Genomic DNA, 16,560 nt, shown 5'->3' with positions numbered 1-16,560 from the left:
ACTTAAGTCATTAACATCTTCTCTTATCTGTTAGTGTTAGTGTCTCAAGTTCCTCCCATTTCTTTCTTATCCCCCTCACAATCTCTCATAGATGCTAGATTAAGATGGCTGCATATCCAGCCTACTGCAAAAAGGGGGAACAAACAAGAAGTTTCATGATTTGCAGAAATAAAACCTAAGATAAAAAAATGAATATAGGGGGGGGGAAACCCAAGAAGGCTTGAGCCTTAACACTTGAAAGAGTGAAAGGAAAGCAAAGGGAATGAAGATGAAGGATGAAAGCACAGTATTAGATATACAGTTCTTGTTTCCCAATCTACCATTCTGCTCAAATTGGATTGTGATTGAAACTCAGGTTTCCTATCCATCCTGGCCTACAATCTGAGAACTACAATTCCAACTTTTCTGGAAAGAATGCATTGGGGAAGACTGCAAGTCATGCCTCTGAGTTTTGCATAATACCATTTGGCTTGGGATGAGAGAATGGTGTAGAGTCTATAAAATGGTTGTATTGTTCTTGAATGTCTGTGATCTCCAGGTGACTGTATCCGAGTGGTTTTAATTGTTTTTAATATTTGTATGGCTGTTTTATTCATTTTATATATGTTTATGTTTTAATTGCAAGCCACCTGGAGTCACAAACAAGAAATGGATAGCTATATAAGCTGAATAAATAAAAAATCCAGCAGCAACTACCGGTAAACATTTTCCACTGCACCTTCAAAATTGGCTTATCTATGTCCCTTGTGTCCTTGTAGACATTTTTAGTTTGAAAATCAGAATGGAAACATTTAGTTATGTGTATCTCTGGCTGAGAGTAATAACAGGCCTTGCTGTTAACTCTTGCCTGGGGAAAAATCCAAAGGGTCCTGGGGAGGAGCTCAGTTTCCTCTCTTGGATAGAAGCTTCAGGCTAGTATCTCATACTCTGTAGGTTTCTGTGGCTGATGCTCTTCTCTTGCAAGCAGAGAAGCTCAGCAAAGCATTGAAATGGCTACTGTGGTTAACTTGACATATTAACTCTGCAGTCCTAATCAAGGGCTTGGGTTTCATTGAACAAAGCATAGAAAATCCTTGCCATAGCCTGAGATTTGGAATGGGAAACCAGAGCCTCTATCACAACTCAGGTTCCTAATAAAATATTAATAGGGGGGGAAAAACCACCAAATTGCTTTATGGTAATAACTGTGGCCCCTCAAGTGGACCAGGATATAAGGACACTGGGCTTTTGTATAAATGTTATAGGCTTCCACTCTTGTGATGCGGGGGGGGGATTGCTGTAATGGTGGTGTATAATTGATAATCCATTAGATGAAATACTGAAATAGTAGATACCAGTTCTGCCTTCCTAGGTTGCAGCCCCTTCCCTCTAGCCCTAGAATATATCCGCTATTAGAACCAGCCCAAAATTGATGTCTCTAGATGTGTTGCCCATTTATCTATTTATTCAATTGGTATAGCTGCCCACCTTAGACAAGTGACTCTGGGCAGCCAACAATCATAAAACCAATTAAACCAATTCAAAACACAATATAAAAAGAAAAATTAAGTACAGGTAGTCCTCAACATACAACAGGTCATTTAGTGATCATTCAATGGCACTGAAAAAAAGTGGCTTGTGACTGTTTTTCACACTTACAACCATTATAATATCCCCATAGTCATGTGATCAAAATTCAGACAATTTGGCAATTGACTCATATTTATGACAGTTGCAATGTCCAGGGATCATTTGATCACCTTTTGTGGTCTGGCCAGCAAAGTCAATGGGGAAGCCAGATTCATTTAACAACCATGATACTAATTTAACAACTGCAGTGGTTCACTTAACAAACATGGAAAGAAAAGTCATAAAATGGGGCAAAACTCACTCAACAATGTCTCACATAGCAACAGAAACTTTGGGCGCAATTCTGATCATAAATCGAGTACAACCTGTATATAAAGTAACTGACAGATATAATCTGTAGATATTAACATAACCAGGAAATGAAATCCTTTACACACTTGGACCCTAGACCAGTGTACATAACCAGTTCTGAAAAGCCTTTTGAAAGGCCAACAGGATAGAGGTTATCCTATCCCCTCCATATCTCAGAAGAGAGGATGTTCCAGAGAATGGGCTATGACAGAGAAGGCACATCTCCTAATCCCTACCGGCTGACATTCCCTGGACAATGGTATCTGGAGCATGTCCATTTTCTGAAGCAGATTGGAAACAGAAATAACTGCAAGAAGATCATCCATCAGATAACCTGATCCCAAGACATGTGGGGCTTTACTGATGGCAACCAGCCCCTTGAATTGCATCTGGGAACACTGACAGCCAAAGCAGCTGATATAACATTAATGTTACATGTGCTGAATAACAGCCACCATTTACAATCCATGCAGTTATATTCTGTAGCAGCCATAGTATCTGATTAATTTTCAAGGGCAGCCCCACGTAGAGTGTATTTCAGTGGTCAAGATAGAAGATCAAAAGGAATGACAGTGAGCAAAGACATGGTCCAGGAATGGATGCAATTGTCACAGAACTCAAAGGTATGCAAAGACCCTTTTGGCCACAGCTACTATTGTCCTTCCAAACAGAAGCCATGAATCCAAAACAATCCCCCAGATTGCACACCAGGTGGTCTGAAGCAGTGCCACCCATTCAGGACGAAAGGTAGAAAAAAAACTCACACCAGAAGACCCAAATACCCAAAGCCATTCATCCTTGCTTGGGTTGAGCCAAAGCCCATTGCATTCCAACCAGGCCCCTGCTACTTGGATACTCTGTCATCCATAGAGTCACTCAGGCAATCCAAGGTAGAGATACAAAGTTGTGTATCAGCATACTGATGTTACCTCAACCCTAAATATTTGGATCACTTCACTCAATGGTCTCCTGTAGGTATTAAATAAGAGGGAAGAGAAAACTCAGCCCTGCAACACCCTGCAAAGTAGGGCCATGGCTGGACCTTTCCTCCCCTGTCAACATTGATTGGAACTGACCTCTAAAGAAGGAGAGAAACCAGCACAACTCAGTGCCACCCACCCTCAACTCTCAAAGCTAATCTAGAGGGATACCATGGCCAATGAGGGAACAAAAGGCCGCTGAGGGAACAAAAAGAGTGAAGATGGATGAATTACCCCCTCCTGATCCTGCCATAGGTAATCCAAGAGCATGATTAATGCCAGCTCTGTCCCATATTCCAGCCCAAATCCTGATTGAGAAGGTCCAGATAACCCACTTCATCCAGAGCCTTTTGAAACTGCCATGCAACTAATTTCTCAGGGAAGGTTGGAGACTGGACAAAAACTATCAAATTATTCAGTTTTTCAATAAACCATAGTTAATAACAGTGAGAGTTAAGGATTCATGCATAATGCTAAACGACTGTTACCTAAAAACCAAAGTATCTTGCAGCTGTATCAGAAAAGTAGGACTAGAGGAATATATGAGCTAAGGTTTGTGAGCATTAGGTTAAAACAGTAATCAACACTCAGTGACCAAATGAAGATTGACCTATCTGACATGACTGAATTGGAAATTCTAACCCTAACCTTAAAATTCTAGATTCTGAGCAATAAAACGAGACTGGTTCCATCACAAGAATAAGTGTTATTACTGTCTACATTTTCCAAATGCAAGAAGTCAAAAAATGTGAGCATTCTAAACTCACTGTCAGACACTATAGCCCCACTGTAGCCCTACTGTAGCCCCTGTAGCCCCTGCACTGCAGTCCAGGACAAATTTTACAGTCCAGTCCAGGACAAATTTTACAGTCAATTTGACTGCTGATGTTGATCAGCTGTATTTCAAGAAGACCCAGAGACATGATATCTCCAAATTAAGAAAAGGAGGATACATTTTCTGAATCTACTTTCCTTTGTCACTTTGTTCTATCTATTGAATTGTGTGATGAAAAGACCTGTCAGGTAGAAAGTAGGGGGTAGAATGGGAAAGGCTGTCCTGGTGACAGAAGACAGTCTTCCAATGGCAGCTTAATTTGGTCTGTCTCTCAGCAGTATATCATCAGAGTTGGTCAGCAATGTTATTTGACACTGGCACTACTACCAACATGGCTGAGCAATGGAAGGTCCCTTGCTTAGGTAATGTTGGCAGTAGCAGAGGCATCTCAGTATGGTTGCCTTAGTGCATAAGGATCTAATACCTCTGCCAGGGTAGTGTCCTTGTTGGCATTGTGAAAGAAGATGTCCAGAGGGCCTGTAGCTTATCCTTGAAGTTTTCTGTTGGAAGTTTCCTGCTGCTTACACTCCTTGCACTTTTCATGTTTTAGTATGCACTCTCAGAGAAGGCAAGCAGTTACAGCAACAAAGAGAAGCAGCAAAGGCTTCCACTTGTGCTTTCTTGGGGTTGAGCCTGACTCTACAAGGAGAGAGCATTGATTTCAGTGTCAGTGTCAAGGATGTGAGCATAATTGGGAACCAGTCCAAGTACTAATATTTTGCCAAAGCCAAGTATGTATACTAATGTGTACAATAGGCAATATATCCAATTCATTTTTACCAGCATTCACCCTTAATTTCTCATTATACTGTGATAATAAATAAATAATATCCCTTCCATAATATCCAGCTATTGCTTATACAATCATTTGGTTAACTGAGACATGCTGATAGCTTCAAGAGGGCCATGTATCCTATCTGAGACTACAGAATTCATCAATATTTTATGAAGCACCAGTGATCTTATTTTATCTGACATAGCATCGTTTGCCCTTACACATAATAAGGTAGGACTCACTGACAGCCTTAAACACCAATACCACATGATTATTTCAGCCTAAGTTTATATAATTAAAAAACACTTAGGATAATGGTTAAGGATCTCACTGAAATACATTTTGAATATGATATTTATCAAAGCACTCCTAGGTGATCTAACATTTCAAACAATCTTCCCATTCTCTTATTGGTTAAAATTCTAATTTCTGTATATCCAGGAATGCCAGTTTGGGGAAGGCTGATGTAGATTATTTCATCTCAGAGGACCCCATAGACTTCCAATATTATAGCAATGAACTAGTAGGTTGCCCCCAAATCACAACTGAAAATTGTTGGTTAATTATTGTATAGTTAAGTTTCTGGAGTCAAATTTGCAAGTGCTTGTTTTTGCCAAGACAAATGCACCTATCTTTTCCCTATAATTTCTGCTGTTGAATCTTCAAGTATTTTTTATTCCATTTTTTATCTCAGGAGAAATGTAATAAAATATTGATGTGATATTTATACACAGTGGTGGCATGCCAGATGATTCTCCAGCTGATTTAGTACATATTTCTGTATTGCATATTAAAGGAACATTGCAGTCTTTGATTCCTACAGGCAAATAAGATCAAAACATCATGCTGAGCCATTAATTGTCAATTTCATTCTCATGATAACTTGAAGAGATTTGTGTACGTATGTATAAAAACTCACAATGATTCAGACATGAACACACATAAGCTGTTCACACATAAGATTTCTTAGAATGGATGAGAAAGATAGCATACATCTTTCTATAGATCATGAAACCCAAGAAAACCATAATACCAACCTCTTATAGTATCAACCTGCAGTATAGACTAATATGGATTAATAGAAACCACTAGGTTTAGTATGATGCAGGGATCATAAACATGTTTCTGCTGCAATCGGTTTCATCTTTTCTTTATTAGTCACTTATTCCCAGTTGTTCTTTCCTTTTTGTGAACAGAAAAAAATGTGGCACAGATACAGAACATGTCCAGAGGATCATGAACTGCATTCAAATAAGACTTTTCCTGACTGATAATGGCATTGATTTTTCATTGATATTTGCAGATGTTTTCATGCTGCTATTTGCTTCACACATTTGATTGAATAGACAGGCTTCATTCATTAACATTAAATTTCATGTTTTTAGCTCCTTTTATATCAGATCATTTAATCCTGCTTCTTCCTCAAGCATAGACATTATTTCCTCACAGATTTTATTCTTTGACTGAATGATATCTTCAAAAACTGGGTAATACAATGGTATATTTCTGTTATGTATGCAGGCATCTGCATAGCAACAGCCATCAGGGGGCGTTGGCCTGGACAGTTTCGGCGGGAAACCTAGGGCCAACCCACTTTACATCGGGGAGGACTGTGTAGAGAGAGTTCCCTCCTTTAAATTTCTGGGAGTCTACCTCTGTGAAGATCTGACCTGGAAAGTTAACACAACCCAGGTGGCTAGAAAGGCCCAACAGAGGCTTCACTTTCTTAGGATCTTGCGGAAGAACAGGGTAGAACAACAGCTAATGACCCTCTTTTACCGGTCTACCATAGAGAGCGTCCTCTCGTATGGTATTGTGGTTTGGTATGCCGGTCTGACAGCCGCGGATAGGAAAGTATTACAGAGGGTAGTGAGCACAGCACAAGACATTGTGGGCTGTTCCCTGACACCACTGGATGACATCGCCAGGGCTCGTTGCCTTGGAAGAGTGAGGAAGATTCTCAGGGATGACTCACACCCTGGACGGTATCTTTTTACTCTCCTACCATCCGGTAGGAGATATAGGAATATAGCCAGCCGTACCAACAGGCTGAAGAACAGCTTTTATCCGTGGGCTGTTAGGCTTTTGAATGGGATGTAATCTTATGCAGAGTTGACTTGGGAGGCCGGTGTGTGGTGCAGTTGGTTCACATAGTGTGGTGGGATGGAGGGTTTGTTGTCACTGTGTGTTGGGGGGAGAGAGCACAGGGGGAGGCTCAGCTAATCTCAATGTACACATGTTGTACTTTGACAATAAAAGTTTATTTATTTATTTATTTATTTATTTATTTATTTATTTATTTATTTATTTATTTATTTATTTATTGGCTGTTAGCTTACCTGGCCAGGTATATAAGGAGGCCAGGTAGCCCTCATTCCTCAGTTCACTTCCCCTTCCAATAAAGAGCTGAACTCACACACCGGCTGGCATCTCTCTTGCGTCGGACCCACTACACAATAATTTCCATCCTAGAAGTAAGAATATCAGTGATGGATTTTTAATAGTGTCTTGCAGAGATTTGCAGCAATGAAAGGTCCTTAGTGCTGTCTGCACTTGGTTGTTTTCGTTGCAGACATTTCATTACACAAACTAGGTAACATCATCAGTGCACTAATGGAGAATCTATCTCTTTAAGGTGATAACTAGATATAATGTCAATGTTCCCCAGCTACAATATTCCAGTTTTAATTAGAACAGTGACATTGAGGAAGGGATATGCTATTTTTGTCTTTGCAATTGTTATTTTCAGTTTTAATGTAATCTCAAGTTAAATACAGGCATGAAAAAGGGAACCTAAATTCTTTTTCAACTCACATTTAACAATAGCTGCTGAGTGAAATGAATTAGTTCTGGAAAATGGCAATAGAATGGAAGCAGGAAAAGAGATCACACTTCACACACACCCCAAAGTTCATACACACCCCTCCTAACTTTGCTTTTCAGCCTACCTGTATCTGCTTAATTTTTTAAACAACAAATACCTCATTTTTAAAATAAATAAAATATATATTAATGTATTAAGGATTAGGATTTAGGATTTATTAAATTTATAACTATTTAATATACTAAAACCAAAACACGTTACATTATTTTCAAAAGAATCTGTTCACTTGTCCTGTGAAAGGATGTTCTAGGTTCCCTTTATTTAAAAATTTGCAACAGGTGGAGATAGCATTTCTCCATTGCAGCCCATTCAGTCTAGAATAGTTCCCAAGAGAAGGTAGATTGGAACCCATCCCATCATCCTTCCGAAGGCCATTAAACAATGCAGTTTTGCAGAGTTTTTGATGCTCACTAAGTGAATATTTTAATTGAGGTACTGCTGAATAATGTTGATTGTTTACTTTATGGTTTTATTGTGAACTGCTGGGAGTTATTTGAAGCACAGCTGTACAGGTAGTCCTCGACTTACAACAGTTTGTTTAGTAGCCATTTAAAGTTACAACAGCACTGGAAAAGGTGACGTATGACCATTTTTCACTCTTACCACTGTTACACCATCCCCATGGCCACATGATTTACATTCGGATGCTTGACAAGTGGTTCGTATTTATGATGGTTGCAGTGTCCCAAGTTCATGTCATTCCCTCTTGTGACCTTCTGACAAACAAAGTCAATGGGGAAGCCAGATTCACTTAACAACCGTGTTACTAATTTAACAACTGCAGTGATTCACTTAACAAACGTGGCAAGAAAAGTTGTAAAATGGGGCAAAACTCACTTAATAAATTTCTCATTTAGCAACATAAATTTTGGACTCAATTGTGATTGTAACTTGAGAACTACCTGTGCAGAGATACCAGAAATAAATTAATATAAAATAAAAATCAGTTCAAAGAGTGATTTTGCACATAGATGCGAGGTGAAATTAGAAGCAACCAGCTTTGGGCGTTTACTCAATCTAGTTCAATTCCTAAAGTTGGAAAGCTGAGCATTGTTAGCCAAACAGGGGTTCTTTGTCTATTGGCTGCCTTAACTGACTGTTCTCTTTGTTTATAAAATCTGTATAATTTAAGAAATAAGTGAAAAAGAAAATGGACAACCAAGGCAGCTGGGCAACACTCTTCTTCACAGTGCCAATGTTGTAACCCCTCGTGTCACTCTGCCATCTGACGCCCAGCCTTCAAATATTAATGCAATGCTAATTATGACTTCTTGACCCACATCCTTTCTGCTGCGACTGGTACACAGTACAAGTTATGTCTATCTCCAGGAAGAATGAGGAGTTCTCTAGGTTTGCTTCCTTCTGATTCATGTTCACTGGTTTGTTTTGAATTTCTGATCTTCCTAAAATTGGATCTAGCCAGAGAAAACTATATTTGTCTCATCTTCTTTCTTCTCTCCCAGATGGACTCCATAAACAAATAGCAGCGCAAGAGAGGTATGTATATCTTTGGCCATGTCCCCAGTTCTACCTAGGTATGATACGTCCTGGTAATGTTTGTTTGTTTTTCAGTCAATATGTTGTATGCATTTTGTCCCCATCCAAAGCAAAAGATAATCTTAAATCATTGAGATTGCAATGGTTCTTATAGTAGCATTTTCCTTCTTATTTTGACATCATTCAACAATAGGTGGACAAGATCCAGTTTCATTCAGTATCATTAGGGGAAATTAGATGATTGGCATAGGCTTGGAAAGAATCAAAAGAAGAAGGATAGGGACCAGTAATGGGGACAGCCAATTTTGCACTGGTTTTGCTTTCTGCCAACTCAAGGGCAGACAGATAGCACTTTAACTCAATACTGAGACAAGACCACAAAGTCTGAGAAAATCTGATAATTAGTGCCCTCTTTTCTGCCTGCTACAGCACAAACACTATGAGCTTTTGTAGGAGGAGGTAGATCTCTGCTCAGAGATGTACCAGAGACCCAAGAAATTTATGTCTGTCTCAGAATACATAAACCTCATGGAGTCAGTTCTGCTGCCTCATTTTGTTTTGTTCCTCTGCTGAGGTTTCCCATTGTCAGATAATACATTTCCATTGTTAGGCCTGAAGATGATACATTCTTTAATCAGCTGTTGGAATCTAGGAAATGAAGACATATTTATACTAAAAATTATTTCAATTTCTGTTACTCTCAAAAGTGAAAAATGGTAAAGACATACTTTCTTTTTAAGAGTGAAAAGTAACATTATATTACTAGGTGGTAATACTAACCACCCAGAGCTACCTTGTGGTAAGATGGGTGGTCAATAAATTTAATAAATAAATAAATAATCTAAATTACCTCATTATATGATAAATGTAAAGTAAAAGTTCACCTCAAGTCAAGGTGATTTTTTCGGTAACACAACCATCTATGTTTCATCATTGCCTTCTGGTGTGTTTTTTTGATTTCCCAATCTAGATATATGCTTCATTTTGCCAAGTCTCCCATCCAATTCCTAACTAGGGCCAACAAGGTCAGAAGGATGAGGATGGAGTTATTGGTTTTTGTATTGGGGTTTTATCTTTGTAAGCCACCTGGAGTAACTGAGAGTGAGTTGAGTGGCCATATAAAAGTTCTTAACAATAATAATTAAAAAAACCTTAGCTTCCAGGACCAAAGGGAATATTATATTGAAATACTAGTAATAAGCAAATACTTGAATCCAGTTGATTAATCAGGTTTTTAAAAGATAGATGGCTGATCAACTATGCACATAAAACTTTTGAATAGACTGAATATAAAATAGATTTAAATACAATACCAAGTCTTACAGGACAAATAGCATACCCATTCCCTGCCTTAAAACCTTCATTCACTGAGGATACACTCATACAGAGCATATCTGACTAGCAACTACAAAACGTTTGTGAAAACAAAGTCCTCCCCATCTGCTTTTTGTGCCTAGACGTAGAAACCTCAAGGATTGAATTGAAAGCACAGAGAAAGTACTTGTAAACAATTTGTAAGCAAAGAAGCCATATGCTCAGTGTAACTAGCAGTGCATCTAAAGGTCTCTTTGAGAGTGACTTTTGGTTTCTCATAGAATGTATAACTACATTTTTCTGCACTCAGGAATAAGAAGAGAAAGCAAACTATGTGTTTGTCTCTTTGTCACATTAGGGCAATGAACAGTACTGTTCTGACAGTGAAGAAGCTCAAGTTGTCAAAGTCAAAGTATTTAAGCAAAAAAAAATATTGATCAAATACCAAGAATTAGAAATTATCTCCAGATATTGAGTGGAGTTACAGTTATGGAAAATAGCCAGGTAACAGCTCTGCTGGTGGGCTTTGGAACTTATAACCTTATTCTGGAATACCTTTCACTACTTTATTTCAATATTTTATTATTTATGGAATTTTTCTGTGTGTATTTGTACGGAGATGCTAATACTGCCTCATCTCTCAAGCAAGGTTAGACATACAGTAGTTCTTATTTAAATGAGCTACGTATTTGTGGTACAGAAGAAAGTAAGGTCTAGAAATTTTTATTTTGATCCATCTTCAGATTGATTTAGGAATGCTAGAGAGTTGCTATTTGTGCATGAGTGCATGTCTCTGTGAAGTATCTTGGTCTCTCCAGATGTATTGAATTATAACTCTCTCATTCCTTTATCATTATTCACTATGCTAATCTGATTAAAATAGAAGTCCCAACTTCCATTTCAGCTTTATGATTTGTTCATAGAAAATCAACAAACTGTTTTTATATTTCCAAAGAGAAATTTGTATGCTTGTTCTATTTTGAGATAGAATAGGCAATAAGATCTCGTTGGTCAAGTATAAGTTATACATCAATCATTTAGAAAGAAGCTTACAACACTCTTCAAAGATAACCCAGTGACTAAAGTTACACAAGTACCTTTTCTAATAAACTAAATTGCTATTGAATATAGTTGATAAACATTGAACTCTACCACATAAAGGGAAAATCCTGTCTCTATTCCCAGGTATACAGTATATCAAGGACCTTCAGAAAATCATGTGTACCTGGGAACAACATATTACAAGCATGCAAATTATTTTCTTATAAGCTTCCAAGAAGGAAGCTGTTCCTATGCTATGTCTCTTCTGCAGGAGGAATACGCATACTCATATTTGTGCCTTCTTCATTGCACTATGAGAGAGGACACAATGCAAAATCAACTCTCCAGCTCATCACCGTTGTATATATATGATTGGCATGCCAAATTAACTCTCCCTTGGGAATAGGCAGCCAGTTGGTAGTGTAGGGTAGCTCAGAAAATTCTTTAAAAAATAATAAATGACAGGGAGAGCAAGTTTTTTTTTACCTAGCATCTTTTAAAGAAGCTTAAAATGTTCCTGAGCAGAATGCTTGATTCCTCTAATTCCTTCCTTCCTTTTACTGCATCCTCTGTCAAAATAGCTTTCTTTCAATTTTTTATTTTATCTATTTCTCAATGGTCCAATAAATAATATCTGAACATTATTAAGATTTTATTTTTATTAATAGGTTTTCAGCCTGATACTTTTTTTAGTCCATTAAAGATAAATAAATCTCTGAAGAAGGCAAAGATTCATAGTAGAATTCTCAGATCCTATCCACTGATTGCCTATTTTTCAGTCTGTCTCATATCTTTCATGTTCCTTTGGCTTTCATATAATCTTTCTTGGTGATTTCTTCCAGCTAAACATCCAAAATGTTTTTTTTAACATTGCAAGGTCATGCTATTTGGCTAATCAAACACAGATGATCGGCTAACCTACACATTTCAGTTTTCTGTTAAGTTCCTTTCATTAATCTTAATTTCTTGAGAAAATGTTGTTATGACTGTTTATTTATTATAACTATTTGAATTATTTGAGGAGACTGTGAGATGTTCTTAAATTTTGAAATACTTGTCCCTATATAGGATGGAAAAACGAAGACACAAAATACTGTATCAAAGCCAGACAGTCTGGGAGCACTGGATATTGATGCATTGGTGCCTACCCATGATGAGCAAGGTTTCTGTATCCCAGAATGGAAACGACAAGTGATGGTCAGAAAATTACAGGTTCAACTAGCATCTGAAGAAGAGGTGGACAAGAAGGTATTGCATTGAGCTAATAGAATAAAAAGTCCCTCTTCATTTCTTTTCTAACTCATATTTATTTATTTATAATTTCAGTTGAATATTTCATTTTGAACTCACTATGTTGAAAAATCCTTCTTTCCCCCAAATTCAAGCAAGGTACTACATAAATCATTACATTTATAGTGGGTAGGTGCTTTTTGGGGTGGAAGGTATTGTCCCTCTATTTAAGGGTGCCTTAAAAACCTATAAAATTTATATTTATGAGTAGAATTACAATGTAGGTAGACAAAAACATTTACTTAAATAGATTCATTTCTTGTTGAGACCCCAGCTTATCTTAAAATATCTTCCAGTTGCATACTTGTGGTGTCATCCATAAGGCTAAACACTCCAACCATATCTAAGATGCTGTAACTCCACTAATAATGACAGGCTGAGAAGTTATGCCTTTGAATGAACATTTTCTTCTTGCTTTCTTTTTTGCCCTGTCCAGAACAAGGGAAGCTGTGCAGCAAATACTAATGTCTGGCAATACTCACAGGACCACAAGGCTATCCTTGGCCCTTATGGGGAACTACTAACAAATGATGATTTGCTGTATTTAGAGAACCAGATTAAGAAGCTGCAGATTAAAAAAAAATGCCAGGAATTTAAGAATGAGCTGAGATGCCTAACAGAAGAGCTACAAAGTGTTTTTCCATCTCCCATTATCAGTGTGACAGTCAATCCTCAGTTTCTTCAATCTTTCTCCCAGGATGACACCCAGGAGCTACCAGTCTGGTGCAATCATGTGTCTGGAGTAGTAAAAAATATGTTGCTACTTCTTAACAATATAAATGAAACCAAGAAAGAGGGGGCTAATGAGAAGTCAGGCAAAACAGTTTTTTTCCTAAGAGATTCAGCCAGTAATGAAATAATAGAAAGTAGTGTCTCTGTACAAAGTCTAAGAGACAATTTTGAAAAACTGAATGTTTTGAATTACCACAAACCTTTTGAAACCCAAGTTTTGAAAAACATGTCCTTGCAACATGACACAAGCAAGGAATCGACAATTCAAACATTATTTAGCATCTGTAAGACCAAGAGGCAGTTAAGCGGTAGAGAACATAAGCTTGGAGATATGGAAATTGCCAGTGATTCCAAAATCAGCTATAAGCAACTGTCCTCTAAAGCAGGTAAGAGCTATGTGTCAATAACACACTCTGCCATCCTCCGAAAAGAACGAATTGTGCTACTTTTTCTAAGTCATTGGAAGAAATCTGCTTATGTTCCTTCTTTGAAACTGCTGACTAGGAAGACTCTAAGTACTCAGCAGCCTATAAAAGCAGATCTTGTAGAGGTTATAGCCGAGTTCAGAAAACAGCAGGATCCTTTGCAGAAGCCTTTGAAAGAAATGAAGAGATTTGTCCATTTAGTTCATCAGAGATATACTATCAAGAAGTTAATCAGTCATTGGAAGGATGTCATTTCTCTGCTATCTTCTCAGGAAGTCAGACCTCAAAGTCATGAACACACAATCTATTCTCCAGAACAATTCTTACCCTATGTCAAGGGTAAGCCTACTGATTATAACAGCTTGAGTCTTGATCTGTTTATGCTTGGTTACTTCCATATCCTGGACCTGGATCTATCACCTGAAGAACGGAAAGGAAGACATCTCCTTTGCTTTGAAGTTTTCAATCACCTGAGTAGACATCAGTGGGAAACAGTGCGTGCCTTTCACAAAGCAGTGATTGATGAGATTGCAGCAGGCAAAAGAAATTGGAAAGATAGTTTTGAAGATATTAAGGAACATTTTTTTGGTAACAACGACATGACTAAAACCACAGAACTCCAAAGGCTGTCCATGGAAACAAATCCAACAACAATAATCAAAGCAAGGATATCAGATACTGTTCCTGAGCCTGAAGAGCAGGTCTCAGGGAAATACTTTGAACTAGGTAACTGTAGTAATGATGATATCTGCTGTTATATTGACAGGAGTTTTGCTTTCTGGAAAGAAAAAGAAGCAGAGATCTTTAGTTTTAAAGGATCAGGACCTTTACATTAGTAATCTCTGTTGTATGCAAGAATGATGTGCAGATTACACAAAGAAGTCTGCTGGCTCTATGTTTCTTTACTTCAGGGATATTGCTGGAATTAGCAAACATAAACTCTCTGGGAATAACCAAGAAAAGCCTGCAAAATTCATGTTATCTAAACAACAAAAAAGTGGCACAGCAAAAACTAAATCCCAGCAAGACTTTTGTTGTAAAAAACCATCAAATAAAAAGGGTTGGAGGGAAAGGAGAGAATGCTTTATCCTTCTTGTCAATTCCATCCTCTTTTCTTCAAAAACTTCTTGTATCCACCAGTTTTTCATCTCCCCTAGACTTTGTAACCCACATTTTACTTGCTTACTCAATTGCAACTGCATTACTGAAGCCACCTCTGCAGAAGGAAGCAACTACTTTGCCAAATAAAACCAGGTACTTCTTCACAATACGATGGTCATAGCAAACACTCTTTTCCAACAACCCAAGAGACGGCTCTACACATGGACATCACCAGATGGTCAACACAGAAATCAGATTGACTATATGCTCTGCAGCCAAAGATGGAGAAGCTCTATACAGTCAGTAAAAACAAGACCAGGAGCTGACTGTGGCTCAGACCATGAGCTTCTCCTTGCAAAGTTTAGGCTTAAACTGAAGAAAGTAGGGAAAAGCACTAGGCCAGTCAGGTATGAATTAAATCATATCCCTGTTGAATATACAGTAGAGGTGACAAATAGATTTAAGGAATTAGATCTGATAGACAGAGTGCCTGAAGAACTATGGACAGAGGTTCGTGACATTGTACAACAGGTAGCAACCAAAACCATCCCAAAGAAAAAGAAATGCAAGAAAGCAAAATGGCTGTCTGAGGAAGCTTTGCAAATAGCTGAGGAAAGGAGGGAAGCGAAAGGCAAGGGAGAAAAAGAAAGATACACCCAATTGAATGCAGAATTCCAGAGAATAGCTAGAAGAGATAAGAATGCCTTCTTAAATGAACAGTGCAAAGAAATAGAAGAAAACAATAGAATAGGGAGGACCAGAGATCTTTTCAAGAAAATTGGAGAAATGAAGGGAACGTTTAATGCAAAAATGGGCATGATAAAGGACCAAAATGGCAGGGACCTAACAGAGGCAGAAGAGATTAAGAAGAGGTGGCAAAATTACACAGAAGAACTATACAAGAATGAGCTTAACGTCCCTGATAATCACAATGAGGTGGTCACTGACCTCGAGCCAGACATCCTAGAATGTGAAGTGGGCCTTAGAAAAGCTGAGCAACAACAAAGCTAGTGGAGGTGACAGTATTCCAGCTGAGCTATTCAAAATCTTAAAAGACAATGCAGTAAAAGTGCTACACTCAATTTGCCAGCAAATTTGGAAAACTCAACAGTGGCCACAGGATTGGAAAAGATCAGTTTACATTCCAATTCCTAAGAAAGGCAGTGCCAAAGAATGTTCAAACTATCGCACCATTGCACTCATTTCTCATGCTAGTAAAGTCATGCTTAAAATCCTACAAGCTAGACTTCAGCAGTATGTGGATCGAGAACTACCAGAAGTGCAGGCAGGATTTCGAAGAGGCAGAGGAACTAGAGATCAAATTGCCAACATACGCTGGATCATGGAGAAAGCTAGGGAGTTCCAGAAAAACATCTACTTCTGCTTCATTGACTATGCTAAAGCCTTTGATTGTGTGGATCATAACAAACTGTGGCAAGTTCTTAAAGAGATGGGAGTACCAGACCATCTTATTGGTCTCTTGAGAAACCTATATGCGGGTCAAGAAGCAACAGTGAGAACTGGACACGGAACCACTGATTGGTTCAAAATTGGGAAAGGAGTCCGGCAAGGCTGTATACTGTCGCCCTGCCTATTTAACTTATATGCAGAGCACATCATGAGAAAGGCAGGGCTAGATGAATCAAAAGTTGGAATTAAGATTGCCGGAAGAAATATCAACAACCTAAGATACGCAGATGATACCACTCTAATGGCAGAAAGTGAAGAAGAACTAAAGAGCCTCTTGTTGCAGGTGAAGAAGGAGA

The 16,560-nt window shown here is 38.2% G+C and overlaps 1 protein-coding gene across 1 annotated transcript; it reads left to right on the top strand.

Annotated features, from left to right (window-relative positions):
* Positions 1-3,121: 3,121 nt before the first annotated feature.
* Positions 3,122-14,529, top strand: ESPNL (espin like; the record flags this gene model as incomplete). Its single annotated transcript, XM_083363286.1, has 5 exons — positions 3,122-3,155; positions 4,286-4,442; positions 4,952-5,033; positions 12,315-12,494; positions 12,973-14,529. The coding sequence occupies 5 exons, from the start codon at positions 3,122-3,124 to the stop codon at positions 14,527-14,529; spliced, it is 2,010 nt and encodes a 669-aa protein (XP_083219412.1).
* Between the last annotated feature and the right edge of the window lie 2,031 nt (positions 14,530-16,560).

The sequence above is a fragment of the Vipera ursinii genome (assembly GCF_947247035.1).
Source record: "Vipera ursinii genome assembly, chromosome: 5".
NCBI lineage: Eukaryota > Metazoa > Chordata > Lepidosauria > Squamata > Viperidae > Vipera > Vipera ursinii.
The sequence above is the reverse complement of the archived record's forward strand: the minus strand, read 5'-3'. Positions and strand labels throughout refer to the sequence as shown.